Source organism: Phascolarctos cinereus, unplaced genomic scaffold, assembly GCF_003287225.1.
Source record: "Phascolarctos cinereus isolate Bilbo 61053 unplaced genomic scaffold, phaCin_HiC Scaffold_2;HRSCAF=192, whole genome shotgun sequence".
NCBI classification, from domain to species: domain Eukaryota; kingdom Metazoa; phylum Chordata; class Mammalia; order Diprotodontia; family Phascolarctidae; genus Phascolarctos; species Phascolarctos cinereus.
Window position 1 is genome coordinate 159,551,417 of NW_027555625.1, and position 17,628 is coordinate 159,569,044.

At 37.3% G+C, this 17,628-nt stretch overlaps 1 protein-coding gene across 1 annotated transcript; it reads right to left on the reverse strand.

Annotated features, from left to right (window-relative positions):
* Positions 1–297: 297 nt before the first annotated feature.
* POLR3F (RNA polymerase III subunit F) lies at positions 298–17,360 on the reverse strand. Its single transcript, XM_020986583.2, is given in 10 exon segments — positions 298–1,863; positions 5,243–5,434; positions 7,601–7,708; positions 7,994–8,137; positions 8,844–8,956; positions 10,578–10,645; positions 10,777–10,844; positions 11,975–12,009; positions 12,012–12,091; positions 17,212–17,360. Coding segments are annotated over 10 exon segments (948 nt in total). The 5' UTR covers positions 17,274–17,360; the 3' UTR covers positions 298–1,785.
* Positions 17,361–17,628: the final 268 nt, after the last annotated feature.

A 17,628-nucleotide genomic window follows, 5' to 3' on the forward strand; every position in this document is an offset into this window, starting at 1 on the left:
ACGAAAACAGATGGGCTAGTAATGTGGCAAAAGCCTGATGGATAAATCTATATCATACAAAATATAATCCACAAAATACAAAAGACCTAGAAGAAGGCTTCCAGAATGTTGGTAGACAGGCTGTACAGGATCTGTTCAAGGATGAACAACTAGCACAGGATGAATCTATAAGGTGAGAGTGGAATCAAAGGGAATTTACACCTTGATGAAATCACAGTCATCAAAGTATACATCACTTTAAACACCACAGAGGGAAGGAGAAAAAGGAATATTAAACACACAAAATTATTCAACCTATACTGAGGAAAGACCAGCTTTATTTTCTAGGCTGCCACCCTTTTAAAGCTCAAAATGTAACAATATTTCCAAGGGCAATTATGATTTGTCATTAAATAACAATGATGGGCAACAATGGAACTAAGCCATTAAGTTACGCGTAGGACCCTATGAAATAAAGCAAGTGTTTCAAATTAAATAAATGATTTTACTAAACAAGGATAGCAATTAACATCTATACATTAAAAAAACATATACCCTTAGTAATTGTTATTATTTGGGTTTGAAGTTTTCTTACTTCTGTTAGACTACTTCTCCACCCCAGCCCAACAATAGGATGGCCTGAAAACAGACTAGTGTTAGCAGCCACCATGGCAAGGAAATGAGGACCTTACCATCACTTGCCTCAGTCCACCAAGGAGCACCTAATGAATTAGGGCCAGCATGAATTAGCTTTGGGGAACCTTCCAACTTACTCCCAAATTCCAGTTCCCAAGATCAAACAATGGATATCCACTTTCAACAGGATGCCAGCCTGTCCCTACTCCTCTCCATCCCCATCTTGGCTGGTAGAGGTAACCCAGACATTCCACTTTAACCCTTGTGCCCACCCAACTACCTCCTTCCCAACAGTCATTGGTTGAAAACTGTCTCCCCTGCCACTGCTCCCCAAAGTCCACAGAGCCTTACCATTTGCCCTGCTGTTTGGTCAGCTGGACCCCTGGCCTTTTCACTGGCCATGAAGCTGAATTCTCCCTTATGTGCTGTCTACCCAAATTACAGCATGCGCTCCTTGAAGGCAGGAACCATCTCCCTTTTCCTTTTGTGTCCTCAGAATTTAGCACTGCTGTTGTCAAACAGTAAGCGCTTTTCAAACGCTTTTCCATTCCATTATATGAGAATAAATAGAATGTTTGGGGGAACAATGCCTAACCTTTCCACATATCCACCTAGTCTGCATTAGTTGCTTGCTGTTGCTGCTTGTACTACCTTTAAGCCTTTTCATCTGGAAGCTTTCAAGTTCTTGCTCAATTGATGAAGGGAAAATGATAATGGTGGTAATGAACCAGACACAATATCTGCATTAGTCAGCTCAAAATTCCTTGCCTCTAGCAGCAACATAGGAAAGGAAAATTTCAAGTTCCCCTTTATTACCTCTGTCCTTGGCAAATGTCAGAATTATCTTAAAGTTTATTTTCCTCTTAACCATTCAAAAATAATCCCTCTTGATAGCTTGGTAGGTGAATTCCTTATATTTTTCCCGGTCCTTTATTAGCTGGAGGAATGGTAGCTGCGTCATGTACTTTTGGCCCACTCATCAATATATATCAGAATGTTTAATCTATGTAAATACAAATATGCACTTCACAGTAAGAAGTCTGTATCTCTTTTAGCGAAGTTTGCTTTTAACCAACGTCAATACTTCATGATAAATACATTCTTGGCTTGCAAAGTAACTTCATTTTCTTCCTGAACTTGTAAAATGTGAGTAGAATGCACACTTTACTATTAAAATTCCAGCCACTCTGTCATATATATACAATTCGATGGTGAAATTTCACCACCTTCATGGCAATCATCAAAAACCTTTGGGAACAAAAAAAAAGTTTCCAATTAAACTGAAGTTTTAAAAAACAATTTCATTACAGGCACAGATATCAACTATATTATACCCTACTACAACAAAAATCTGTTTCTTAGGACCGATAGTATACTTATTTCAAGCAATATTCAAAATGAAATTTGTTGAATTTTAAAGGAATTGGGACAGTGCCTAATAATGTATCATCACATGATCTGACCTTCAATTGCAAGGTGAATTTATTAGTAATTACTAGAGTTTTTAAAAAACCACTAAAATTAAATGCTCATATTAATCATTTTATCTAGTGTGACAGCATGGAATAGTAAATAGTGCTGGACTAGGTGTAAGGAAGACTTTAGCTTAAATCCTGCCTGTGGCACTTATTGGCTATGTTAACATGGGCAAATCATTTAACCCTTCTGTGGCCCCAGGCAATGCTTTAAGATGAGGGTTATCAAAAAATAGTCATAAAAAAAAATTTTTCTTTAAGTTCATGGACCCCAAAGTCTATCAAGATGACCTCCTAGGCCACATGACTTGAGTTTTCTCAATTTCTTTATCTCTGTACCTAAACATCTCTCAGTCTTAATTCATTTACTCCTTCCTTCATTTACATTCTGGATCCCTTCTTCCTTAAGTCCTTGCTTTATTAATCACCTCTCCTTTCTTGTACTTTTAATGCTCCCTCTCTACCAAATGTGCCTACCAACATGTTCAGTTTTCTCCAATCCTACCCTTCCCCATTACACCTCCAATCCTCCCCTACACCATTCCCCATCTTTACTAATCCGTTCAACAACAGTGCTCTTTCACTTTTCTGGACAAATTTCTCAAGAGAAGTTAGTCTACACTTGTTGCCTCTCCTTTTCCATTCTCTATAAATCCTTGCAATTAGATTTTTATTGCTACTATTCTACTCAAAGTGCTGCTTAGGTTAACAAAGACCTCCTAGTGTTTAGTCTAACAGCTTTATCTTTCTTGTTCTTTCTACAGCAGGTGAAATTGCAGAAAACCCCTTCTTCTTGAAATCCTCTACTCAATTTGCTTTTGTGTTATAGCGCTCTTCTGGTTTTCATCCTCTCTCTTTAAATGCTTCTTCTCTCATTGATTTACTGGCTCCCCTTCCCTCCTACATAATATGAACATTTCCTAAGGTTCTATTCTCTGCTCACAATTCTTACTGTATGTCGACTTTGGCGATCTTATTTAATCTTATAGCTTCAGCTACCTCTATTTAGGTGATCCTCAAATCTCTATCTCCAGTTCTAATCTCTCTCCTGACATGCTAAACATAGGATCAGATGTTGAGTTGGAAGCAATCATATAAGCCAACATTTTACAGATGAAGGCACAGACCCAGAAAGAAAGTGATTTACTTAAGTCATTGCTTCTTCCTCACTTCCAAATTTCTATCAATGGCACTCAAGCTGGAAAACCTTGCAGTCATCTTTGACTCTTCTCTTTCTTATTCTTCAAATACAGTTAGGGTCGCTTATGTCTTTCCCTGTTTTGTAACCACACTTCCACTATCTCAGCTGAGGTCCCTATTGTCTTACGACCACACCAATAACAGTACAGGGGAAAAACCACTTAAGTCTGGAAAAGTCCTAGGTTTGAATACTGCCTCTGGAATTTATCAGCTGGGTGATCTTGTGCAAACCACTCAATCTCTATGAGCCTGAGTGGAGATAATACCTGTATTATTTACTTCAAAGAGCTACTGTGAGGATCAAATGAGCTAATATAAGTACAGTGTTTTGTAAATATTAAAGCCTTACATGAATGCCGTTGTGATTACAAGATTTTGTATGCATGTCATAAATGATCTCTCTGCCTCTAGTGTTTTCCCCTCTCCTCCAATCTGTCTTTTGTACTGTTGCCAGATTAATCTTACCATTAGAAGGACTGGAATTTAAGAATATCTTGGAAGACCAACCTGCATCAATTGATACAGCTAATTTTTTTTATACATCAGGCACAGAAAATAGAGATAGCAGGACAAAGAATTTTGTTTCAAAGTAAAATTAATTTTTTTGTGTGTCAATTAGTGTGCCTGTCCTTCCAGTGTTAAAGCAAAATTCTGATCATGTTATTAAACTGCTCACAAACTTTCAATGGTTGCCCATTTCCTACTGAATGAAGTCCAAATTGAGCATCCTCACATAGGATGGCACCTCAGTATCCTGAGATGTTAAATACAACTTAGCCTTAAACTATCTTTCTAGTCAAATTTCCTACTACTTCCCTAAGTATACCCTGTATTCTGGCCAAACCAAATTATCAATCATGTTCTGAATCTGTCCTGTGCTTTTTCAGTTGTATACTTTTGGTCAGACTATCCCTTTGCCTAGGAAAGCTTTGCCTAACCTCCTCCCTTTGTTGAAATTTTACTCATCTTTAAATCTCCATTTTAAAATCACTTTCATGAAATGAAGCCTTCCCTGTCCTCACAGGCTGAAGTGATCTCTCTGTCCTCTGAATCTGACAGCATTTTGTTTTTACTTTTTGTGTGTCATTTTCAATATTTTGCCTTGTAGATAGTTATTTGTATAAATGTAATAAAAGCAGTGTGGATTGGGTTTATCTCCTGGCTGTGACACTTACCTAATGTCTGTGAGCCTATTTCATCATCTATAAAAAGGAACAATAATAATTAGACTATTCGCTTTTCAGGAGTGTGCTGAGGAAGCATTTTGTAAACCTTTAAACACTATATAAACCTGAGTTATATTGTCTTTCCCTACCATTAGTTTAAGCTCCCTGAGGACAGAATTCAGCTTTGTATTGCACATGATGCCTTGTATATAGTGGATATTTACTAAATATTTTTTCAAATAAATGAATATAAGTAGACTTATAAATATGAAGACTTTGTTATTAAACATTTTTTTCTTCCTCTTCTTGCAAGAACTCTAAAACAACTTTTTAATGCCAGAATGTCGTCAGGAATAAATTAAAATTTACCTTTACTTATAGATAAGGAAATTGGGGCATAAAAAGCCCAGTTTTATAAACAGCACTTCAACAGAAGATCTTAATAAAAGATAAGCAGCTTAAGAGCTATTTTATAGGGGGAAAAAAAAGGTAAATGATTTGCCCACCTGACAAAACTAATTAACTCTGGAGCTAAGGATTCAAATTTTCTAACTCTCAGGATCTGCACTACACCCTTGTTCTCATGATAAATATGATTGTGCATAAAAGACATGATTTGCTCAATAACTGGCCAATGAGCCAAAAATTATGACAGCAAATTCATATATGACAGCTCATGGCTACCCACAACAGTCTTAGAAGAAGATAAGTTTTATTTCTCTTAGGTTAGCTACTTACTATGTTCATTTTGAAATCAATTAAAAAATATAAAGTAGCCTAACTTACCGGACAGAGTCCACAAGGTGCTCGGACTAAGCCAGTAGGCTGTATGATTGGACTAACAGCCCTATACAGTTTCATATGTCCATCAACACTGCCAACTGTACCTTCTTTGGCAGCGATGATGGTCATTTCCACTTTGCCATCATAAATAAGTGTGTTCAAAATTGTTTCAATATCTTCCATGGACAACTCTACCTGAAAAAAAAAAGGCACAAAAAATCTTATAATATTCTATATAATAGAATTTGACAGGTTCATATGCAAGCCTCTTTTTTCAGGCTTTTTTAATATGAAAATTGTTCATATTTGTCACGTGTGTAACAAATAAAAGCAATAAAAAATATGAAAACTGAAATGATAGCTGAACACATATCATTTTAAGGTTTACTAAGTAGTATTTTTATTCTTTTGAGTCAAGTCAACAAGTAGTTATTAAGCACCTACCACATTCTAGGCACTGTGAGCCTCACTTTTAGGCCTCACAACAACCTTATGAGGCAGGTATTACATGTATTATTATAGCCATTTATAGATTAGGAAACTGAATCTCAGAGAATTAAAATGACTTGTCCATGGTTAAACAGTTAATAATTGCTAGAGGCAGGATTTGATCATAAGTCTTCCTGACTCCAAGACTAACACTCTAACTTATGAAGAAACTGATGCCTACATTAAATGACTTGCCCAAGGTCACACATGGAGTAAGTGCCAGAGGGAGTAATTGAACCTAGGTCCTGAGACTACAGGGGCTGTGATCTTTATGCTATCCTATGTTGCTTCCTCTTACTAAATCTGAGGTATCTATAAGACATCCAGGTTTAAATGTCTCATAGGTCAGTGGCAATGCAAAACTGGACCTAGGGAGAGATGACAGCTGGCTGGAGATAGGCTTTTGGGAGTTATTTATATAGATGTAATAACTGAATCCACGAGAGTTAATGAGATTACCAACAGAGTACAGAAAGAGAAAAGGGCAAAACCCTTGGGTGCATAGATTCAGAGGTAGAACATGCACGGGGATTAAGGAAACAGAGAAGGACTAGACAGCTATGAGGGAGAAAAATCAGGAGAAAGCAGTCATGAAAAAACAGGAAAGAAAGATTATCCTGCAAATGGAGTGGTTAGTAGCATCAAATAATACAGAGAAATACAAGAAAAATAAGGACTGAGAAAGAGACATTGGATTTAGCAACTGAAGAAAATATGCCTTTCAGCATTTACAACTATCAAAGTGTCACAATTACCTAGTGAAATGGGGAAAGCACCAATCTGCTATACTGTGTATGAAGGAGGTGAAGCATAGACTGGGTAAAAATAAGTGGACTGAACTAGACAGCCTCATAGCTTCTTTCAGGTCTAAACTCACAATCCTAACGGTGTGCACAGAGTCAGCACATGGCATAGCGCTTACAAAGGAACCCAACCAGTTCCCATTTCCAGTCCAATAACCAAAATCCTTGCTAAAATAGTTATTCTTTCAAGTTAGAAATCTAAGTCTTTCACAGAAAAAAACTACATCTAAAACTAAAACTAAAAAATTACTTGTAAAACTAAAACTTCTAAAACTTCTTGATAAAAGAGATAATGCTTTGTTATATGTTCCATACAACAGGTGGTAGAGGGTGGCATCACAGAATGCTGGGCCTGGAGTCAGGAAGGCCTGAGTTCAAATCTAGCCTCAGACACTTACTAGCTGGGTCACCCTGGGCAAGCCACTTAACCACTGCTTGCCTAAATTTTCTCAACTGTAAAATGGGGACAAGGGCATTTACCTACCAGGGTTGTTGTGAGGAGCAAACAAGATAATATACAAAGCATTCTTCCTTCCTTTCTTCATTTCTTCCTTCTCTTCGACTAGTCTGAGGCTTTACAAATCCCCAGTGCCAGCCTGGAAAGGCACCATACCATTTTGTTTATCTGTGATCTTATCTGTGCCATCCCTCTCCAGTTTGGGCTCAGGCTTCACTCTCCAGGACACAAGGTGCTGCCCTGTATGACCTAGGACAAACCTGGCCAGATGTGTTCAGCTCCCTCTTTAAGCTTTTATCAAAGGATCTTTTTCGAGATCCTCATTTAGAACCTGGATCTCAACCTGAGTTAGTTCTATGTCAACATGCTGCTCAATTCCCCTGCTTTTTATTTTCTTAAAAGTAAAAGAATTCCTCTAGCTCCCAAATTCTGAAGGGCATTTGTCAAGTACTAACTTAAGCCCGCATTCTTAGTTCTGGTAATAGCTGAAGTGACACAATTCCACCCTCTGAACAAAAGTTTAGAGCAACTGTAAGGCATTAACATTGGTGAAGAACATTTCTTATGAGCTAAAATGTAATCAAACAAAAAGGTTAGAAACTTGATACTGACCTTACTAATGCCTAGTTCACAAATATATTTCCATACTTCATGAGATGAAGCAAATGAACTGTTTCTTTGTATCATGGGGTTCTGCTTGCTTTCTCTAGCTGTTTCTGCCTGAAAGAATAAGGGAAAATTTCAGTTAGGAGGAATGTTAATGAATGGGTTTGGTTTTTTAAAAATGCATAATTTATACAACACTGCCAAACTAAAGAAATTATGTTAAGCAAATATTTGGATATTTATATTTATAACCCAGTCTAGCATCTTTGATTTCTAAATAATGTTATTTAAAAGGATTACATATATATGTGTGTGTATATATATATATATATGTATATACATACACACACACACACACACACATATATGTAAAGATTACTGCAGTAATACATGTCTTACCTTGCTTTGTAAGAATTTAAAACACTGTTGGTTTAGCACTTCTACAAATTCAGATTCAAAATCTTGGTCACTATACCAGGCTCCACCAGTTACTGATCTATCAGGTTGTAAATTATACAGCATATAAACCTTCTTCTTTGAGGCCTGTGAGGAAATACGCAAAGCTTATCTTACTAGGGGGATAAATACAATTTTTTCCAAACCCTAAAGATTATTATTCTAACCCATAAAAAGATGTGTGTATGGAGAGGAGGGCAATATTCTAAAATGAAGAAAGACTATAATATAACCATCAATCTGTGAGCATAGTCTAAATACTAAAAAGCCAGTTTTTCACTTTCTCAATATGCTTATGCTGGTAAATAGCTCAGTCTCTGAAAATTAGTTACAAGTTTTAACCAAACTTACATAAACTGAGTTACTTGGACACACATCTCTAAAGGGTCAGCATTAAAGGTACACTAATCAAGCTACCTCCATTGTAGTGAAAAGAGCTTATCAATGTGGTAGAGTTGGGGGTAATAGCAGAAATATCAATAAATTAGAGCTAAGCTAAAATGGAAATTATGTCTGCCACTGGATAACTACTTGAGAAATGATCACTACCATTAATTCTTGCCTGAAATAGTAGAGTGGCTTTAAAATTTCTTTTGTGCCATTCCAAGGCAAGAAGATATAAAGAAACAGGACTACATCTGAATAGGAACTTTGAGTCTACTAAATAAAAAATAATTTTTTAAAGCTTCAAATTTCTGATTACCAAGGACTTTATACCAAGAAGAGTAGTCAAGAATAGTATAACTTTCACGTGTATATTTTGAGGAGCTGAAAGGGGAAAAAAATTACTTACTGCCACAGATTTAACAGCTTTGATAAGCTTTTTACTCTCCAAATTCTTTAGTATTTTGTTGATTTCTGTTAACGGCAAATTACTTTTATATCGAATATCTCTGCTCCAGATACCTAAAAAAAAATGTTTAAATAGCTGAACTCCTCAAAATATTTCATGTTAAACAAATGACACATATCTGATTTGTACGTATGTGCTATTTAGTTACAATTCCAAAACTGGCTCTGATAACAAAGTATATAAGCAAATGTATGTAATACTATAGTCACTTACTGGTTTCTAACCATATTTAGATTGTAAAAAGAAAATCAAATCAGTCAATACATTATTTTCTAATTTTTAAAAATCTCAAATCCTACTAACTCATCTTTTTAAAAGATACTTATATAAAAGGAAATAAAAAGTATTTTAAGTATCTAAAAAAGTAGATTAAAGACAAAAATAATATTTAATATATACATTTTCCCCCTAATCATCAGGATGGAGAAGATTAAGTAAGCATTCCACCTTTGCCTCAGAATGAAAAAGGTTTTAAGCAAGGCTTTCTGTGAAAAATGCTAGTGTATGTGTCAATATATTTGAGAGGGAAAAAATAGAGAAGAAAAGGAAGAAAGCACAAAGTGACATGTAAAATTATTGAAAAGTAGCACTTTTATTAAAGATTTCTCTTCCTTTTAAATTTAGGATTTAAGTACCTTTTAAGCACCTCTGAGAAGAAAGGCTATTGCAGCTCTCATATAAGTCTGTTGGTAGAACTGAAGCAGCTAGATTTCTTGGCTAAGCAAGACCCAAAGGAGGTAACAGTGAAATGAGTAAGAAAGAGTAGTTGCTAGCTAACAGAGACAGGAATAACCTCTTACTTAATCTACTTTCTCTCATTCTATATAGAACCAAGTAAGTAGTTTGTTTTCATGCATTTGGGTCCTTTAATCTAACCCTTTGCCCTATTAAACAAAAGCACGTGTTATCTGTCACAAAGTAATTCCTAAGGAAAGTTGTCTGCCTTCAACAATGAAACTAACTAATGTTTCCAAAGTTCTCTGTAAACCTATCGTAGCAGACATAACTGTTTCAAAACAGAAAACTGGTGTAAATTTTGGGAAGGAACTATATAGGGAAAATATTTTTCTTGACTTTCTTTCCTAAATAAGGAGATCGGAGAAGAAATACACACATGTGCCATTTTTTTGTGTGTATGTAGTCTTCTACATACACTTGTGTACAGCATATATATATACATATATATATATTATATATATATACAGAATTTAACTTTATTGGCTTAGAAAACTATAGTTTGATATGAACTGATGAAACAATTTTTTAAAACCTAAAATTGCTTATTGAAATTTGTGGACTGTTATTCCATTGGTGTATTCAGCTCAAAACCTGCTCTGCAACTTATAGCCTTGAACAGATGCCCAGACTCTGAAGATTAAGTGACTTACCCAGGGTCACAGAACCCCTATGTGTAAGAGGCAGGACTTGAACGCAGAGTCTTCGTGACTATGAGGCCACTATACCAAGCTGTTTATTGAATTGTCAGGTTAAAATTACCATTCATTTTAAAAACAATTTCCTTATAGTTGATAATATATAAAATCAAAGTTACAATTTCAAATTGTATCATATTTTTCCAAGCAAGCACCAATACAGAATCCAAAGAGTACCTTCTACTACATACTAAATACTATATACTAAAATATGAATATTTTGGCCATGATTCTTCAATACCTTTGTTTCCAGCATCTTCTATGATTTGGTATACTAGCTTCTCTTGGTTATCTGATCCCTTCATTTTACTGGGGAAAAAAAAGTTATTAGAAAGCAAAAAAAGTTAGAATATTATTTCTGATATTTATCCTTGGTTTTGAAAATATTCATGGATTAAAATATTACATTATTACATTTATTTACAAATATAAGAACTTACCCAGTATTCTGAGATTCTTTTATTCTATACAGAAGGCCTGTATTGCTCCTTAAGAGATCCAACTGTCCCTGTAGTTTTTTTAATAGAGAACAGTTAATTATTTGAGATATCAAATTTGACAAAGGATTTCAAAATATTTATTTATAACAGTTTTCTCTAACACAAACACCCAAATACTGTACTCTGCCCTGTCATTTAATTATTAACCCTTAGCTTGAATCAACTAGCCTTCATGAGGAGTCTTGTTTAGGTATGGTTTGGACTAGGAAGCCTTTGAGGTATCTCACCATGTTGCAATTCCGTGAACTACCCATAATAAAACAAGGCACATTGAATTATGTTCCCACTAATCCTTTTTTGGGGGGGGCAATTGGGGTTAAGTGACTTGCCCAGGGTCACACAGCTAGTACATGTCAAGTGTTTGGTCTGAGGCCAGATTTGAACTCAGGTCCTCCTGATTTCAGGGCGGTGCTCTATCCACTGCACCACCTAGCTGCCCGGTTCCCACTAATTCTTGAAAAAACTTTTAAAAGTTGTGAGCAATCACCCTACTTAAGTAATAAAATATGCACATTCAGCATATATAAACACAGATGTTCTATAATCAAATAAAACTTGCAATACTTATCAGGAGAGACTTGGATTTAAATCTAAGCTTTAACATTTGCTGCTTATATGACTGGGCAATTCACTGACCCTCTTGGAGTCTCAATTTCATCATCTATAAAACTGGGACGAAAAGAATTAACCAACTACCTCACAGGTTGTTGTGAAGAAAGGGCTTTGTAAATCCTATAGCACTATGGAAATGTTAATTATTATTATAAATTATCTGACCCCCACAATGATAGGAATTGTTATTATGTTGTGATATTATTAGACATAGATGGGAAATGTTTCAAGTAACTGTGCCAATATGACTTTTACTTAATTAAACCATGCATTCCTATGGTTAGCTCCTAAAATAGGAATATAGGGGGAGCAGGATCTTTTGAAGACACCTAGGTCTGCAACCTAGACAGCCAGTACTTACTACTTCTCCAGCAAGGGGTCAATTATTCTGCAAGCACACCTGAACCCAAGTACTAAAAACTAGGCATTCTAAGAGTATAGTTTCAGCCAGCACCTTCACTAAAGCTGGTGAAGCCAATTTGTGGATCAATAAATGACTAACCTAAAAAATTAGATTTTACCTTACCATAGATAAGAGTCTGTTGATGGCCACTGCCCTTGTTGAGCTTCTATATGAGGCATCTCATTCTGAATAACTTGGTCTGTGATCCCATGAGGGAACTGATGACATAATTCTATAATCCTATGAACAAAGATGTCAATAATATTTTATATAACCCACTTCAAGGAGTGAGGAAAAAAGCTAGCATCATGAAATAATGTTTCATCTTTTCCACATTTGACAAATAATTGTTATGATTGATTTTGCTCACTCTTTACTAAATCTGAGTTTTAAACTAGAGTAAAACTCATATGAGAACATTTTGGGGGAAATTTAAAGTTGTGGCTTTAAAATCCCATCTAAAGTACTACTTTTTACAGGAAGCCTTTCCCAATCCCTTGTAATTCTAGTGTCCTCTATTATTTCCAATTTATTCTGTCTATAGCTTGTTTACGCATAGCTACTTGCATATTTTCCCCCCATTAGATTACGAGGTCCTTGAGAGGAGGGACTATCTTTTACCTTCCTTTGCCTTCCCACTACTTAGCACAGTGCCTGTCACAGGGTGAGTACTTAATATTTATAGACTGACTGTATACCTCAAGATGGAGTAAATATAAAATAGTCAAGCTCTAACACAAAAGACTGGGAATTTCCTATATTTCATACATTTGCTATTGACACTCCTGAAGATAATGCCATTGTTCCACCTCCACATTATGTTGTTCTCTATAACAATAACAAAGTTAACAATACCAAATAAAACTCCTTGCAGAACATTCCCCTATCACTGGACAGTTTGTTTGTATTGAGTTGTGAGCTCCCTGACGGCAGGGAATGGATTTATTTCTGTATCCCTGCCAGAATCCGGCACAAGTAGTTTGCACATAGTAATCTCAGAATAAGTATTTCCTGACTTGAATTAAAACTGTACATAATCAGGTACAATCCTGGAATTGCTGAACGGTGCTGGAAGAAATTCACTCAACCATCCTAACTGGGTTTACTATAAATTTATGACACCAAATCTCAACTGAGCTCTCACCACAGCAAAGCAATCCTTTGATTCTTCCCTAAATGATCCTCTATCACACTTTCTAAAGCAGCTAAACCAAATCTTCTTCCCTCAAGCCTTCCATTCCACCCCTCCCTGACCCTCTCAAAAGAAGACCTCTTCTCATACTTTACTGAGAAAACAGAAGCCATTTGATATGATTCCTCCTTCTCCCCTATTCTACATCTCAAAAACCCTTTGATATCACTCCTTATTTTCTCCTTTACTATGGTCTCTGAAGAGGAGGCCTTTATCTTCATCAAGGCCAAGAGTTTTACCTGTACCCTTTATATCACCCCACCTATCTCCTCCAGCACAACTGTTTATATAATCACCTCCCTTTTTTCCAATCTTCAGTTTCTCCCTATCTATTGGCTCCTTGCCTGCTGCCTCCAAACATATCTCGTTCTTTCTCCTCTATCCTTAAGAAGCTGTCTATACTAGTTTCCTCTGCTTTCTTGTGTTTCAGCCCTTGAATTCCTGCTGCCAACCTTACCACCCAATCGAAACTGTTTTTCAAAGTTAACAATGATTCTATTTTATTTGTTAAAAATGCAGTGGTATCTTCTGTTTTATAATATTATTATAACACATCTCTCTCTTTGATTTGCCACCACCTCCAATATTTTGATGTATATTGGAGCTTTCTTTGAATTTCTGACCTCCCTTGGGTATATGCCTGGCATTGGTATCTCCGGGTCCAAGTATATAGGTCAGATGGACCACTGCCATCTTCCCAGTCTCCTAGGTTTGTGATCTTGGCATTATTCAGCACTCCTCACTTTTCTACATATCTAATCTGTTGCCAAAACTTGCTGTTTCTACCTCTGTAACAGCTCTCATCTCCAATCCCTTTCTCCACTCACACAGCTAACACCTTAGTTCAGGCTCCTCTCCTATCCAATAAACTCCACAGGCCTCCAACTGCCACCCTAAAGGATCAAACATAAATTTCTCCGTTTAGTTTTTATAACCTTACACAGCCTGGCTTCAACCTACCTTTCCAGCATCATTATACATTACTCCCCTCAAGTCCTTTGTGATCTAGGCAAACTGGCTTTATCTACGTTCCTCGTATGCTGCTTGCTCTCTCAGTTTTCCTACTATCCAATCTCCTTTTCTGTGACCATGTCCCTCCTCTTTACTATGGGTGGACCCCAAGACTCTGTCCTTTCTCTCTTTTCTACACACTCTCTCAATGCCCTCATTAGCTACTATGTATTCAATTATCACCATTATAAAGATTATTCCCAAACTATTTATCTAGCCTTGGTCTCTCTCATTATTAGCTCCAGTTAGTCAATCATTTATCAAATCTCTATTATGTGTCAGGCACTGGGTTAGGCACTGAGAATACAAAAACAAAAAAATGAAAGTCTTTACCCTGAAGGAAGTAACTTACATTCTATTTCATCACCTATTGCCTACTGGAACTTTCAAATTGTATACAGGGTAAGCATTTCAATACATCCAAAACAGAACTCATCTTTCTTTCCAAATCCAACTCTCTGTTTAACATCCCTGTTTCTGATATGGGCACAACTATTCATCCATTCAACTCAAATTGCTAAGTTCAGAATCATCCTCCAACATTCTCCCTCTTCTCACTTATACAATAAATTACCTTCTCATTCTGCTTCATCCCACATATCCAATCAGTTATCTCCTCACTCACCCTCATTCCACAGCTGATATATCCAATCAAGTCTTGTCAATTCTTTCACTAAAACATCTTTCATATTTGTCCCCTTCTCTACATTCAAATCATAGTTCAGACTCTGATCATCTCTTGCCTGGACTACTAAAACAATTAATCTAGCCTCAGACATTTACTAGCTATGTTACCCTGGGCAAGTTACTTAAACTCCACGTACCTCAGTTTCCTCATCTGTAAAATGGGGATAAGAATAGCACCTACCTCTCAGGGTTGTTGTGAGGATCAAAGCTTTAAAACATAATATAAATACTAACTACTGTTATTATTAATTAGTCTTTTTGTCTGAGATTTCTCCCCTCTTCAATTCTCCACACAGCTAAAACACAAGTTTGACCACGTTCCTCCCCAGCTCAAGAAGCTTCAGTGGCTCTCTACAGCCTATGGGATGAAACATAAATTCTTTCGATATTTAAAGCCCTTCACAACTTGGCCCCAACATACCTTTTCATACATATTATACTTTATTCCTTTCTACTACAGCATCATCTTGACTCCTCACTCTTTCTCAGTCCCCACATCCACTGAGTTGTTAAGTCCCATTAATTCTACCTTCAAAATATCTGTTATGCCTCCTTCTCTCCTGACACTGCCAAGACCCTGTGCAGGCCCTTATCACCTGCTGGTTGGCCTCTAGCAACTATCTCCCCAGTCCAGTTCATCCTCCATTCAGCTGTCAAACTCATCTTCCTAAACTGTAGGTCTGACCATTTTACTTCCCTATTCAATAAACTCCAGTGGTTCCTAATTACCTCCAGGATCAAATACATAATCTTCTGTTTGGGTTCAAAGTCCTGTATAACCTTCCCCCTCCCACACCTTTCCAGTCTTCTTTCACTTTATATTCTCTCCACATATATACTCTGCAGTCCAGCGACACTGGTCTCCTTGCTTTTCCTCACATATAACACTCCAAAGTCCAGCCTCCAGACTTTCACTGGCTGTCCCCAATGCCTGGAAGGCTCTTCATTTCTGCTTCCCTGCTTCCCTGGCTTCCTAGTCTCACCTTCTTCAAGAAGTCTTTCTTGGTCCTCATTGATCTTACTGCCATCCCTCTAAGACTATCTCCATTTCACCCTGCATATATTTTGTCTGTACATAGTTGTTTGCATATTGTTTCAGACGGTGAGCTTCTTGAGGGAAGGGACTGGTTTTTTGCCTTTCTTTGAATCCCCAGCACTCAGAACAGTATTTGGCACATAGTAATATATGCTTGCTAATCTGACCTAACACTCCCCAAACTGCTTAGTGAATGAACAAAAAAGGCATTTATTAGGCACTTCCTATGTGTTATGCACTTCACCGAGTACTGAGAATACAAAGACAAAAGAGAAATAGTCCAAACTCTCAAGTAGCCTTCATTCTAATACGGAGAGAAAAAGTGTATAGGAGAGTGGTGGTTAGGTATGAATGGTCTGGCCCAGAAGTACAAGAATGGTGAGGGGAATCACTGGACTCTTAAAATGAGATACTCTTTCCAAAAGCAATGAAAGTTTTGATTTGATTACTGTTCCTAGAGCAAGAGGTAGGAGGAGTGCAAGGTGGAAAGAAAAAGGCAGCAGCATGAAAGGAAGATCAATAGGGAGAAGTATAGTCAGGGTATGGGGACAGCCAGATACGTCTGGTTTTCACCAAGGGTAGTAGTTCCAAGTGTCTTTCCTCTCCATATATATTTTTAGGTGCTTATATATGTACACGTTGTTTCCCTCCATAGAAGGATGGTGGAAATTGTTTCACTTTTGTCTTTGTTATTCCCAGCTCCTAACACTGGCATTAACAGGTATGTTCCCTGACAGAATAATTAATAAAATGTTACGAATGTCTCTCTGCTTCGATTACCATAGGGATCTTTAGGTATGCCCTGTGAAGCTTATCTTTTTAAATATTTTTATAATTTTAGAGTAACATAATTAGTTTCCTTTGTAACCCCATATTATTTCATTTTATGCGTTTAAAAAAATAACATTCTAAGAAAGTTTGACACAAAAGATTTAAGAATCCCTGGGTTACAGCATCCAATAAGGCTAAGGTCTTAGGTTCAATTCTATATTCCTTACAAAAGCTGTACATTTAACGGTGACACTTCCTCACACTAGATCGAAACACAGTCAAATTATCACCACTACTGGAACAGTTTAAAAAGCATGTTTTTACTCACGTCATTTAATGAATGAATGAAAAAGCATTTAAGCATTTACTACGTGCCCAGCACTGTCACCTCAGTCTACACTCGTAGCCTCTTAAGTTACTGTAACTGCCCAGACAGAAGAAAGAACAAGCTAAGTGATTTAGAGTTTGCAAACTTTCTGAAATCAATTCGAATTCATCAGGCCACACAGACTCGTAAAGGTTTAGGGGGGCAAAAAGGGGAGGAGCGCCAAGCCCCTGGACAGTCTCTGTACCCCCTTCCCAGGACCTTTCACTCCACGGAGAGGATGGGCTGGTAGTGAGGGGAACACAAACTATAGATATTTCCCAGCGTCTCCTTTTTACCTGTTTTCTATTTCGACCGGGTCCGCATCCGGCGGCTGCGCCTTCACTTTCACCTCAGCCATGAGGGGGCCGTGCTCGGTTCGGCCGGGCCGAGAAACCAGATGCTCGAAGCTCCAGCAACTTCCCCCGGACTCCACCCCCACTCGCGAAGAAGGGGGCCTTTTCCTCGGAGTCGCATCGCAGCCAAGGACCCTGCTCCCTCTGAGTTGTCTAAGGCACGCCGGTCCCATTTGACAACTGGGTGCTGCTTGGTTCGCGTACAGCCTTAACTATTTAAATTATTTACACACACGTTCAATGGGCTCATGGGTTTCCTTGTCCCCTTGGGCTCTCCTCTTCAATATTTTCCTTCCATGGATCAGGCGAATATTTAGACGCCTAGGACGCTGCTTAAGTAGGAGGTGGAAGAGAACGCTC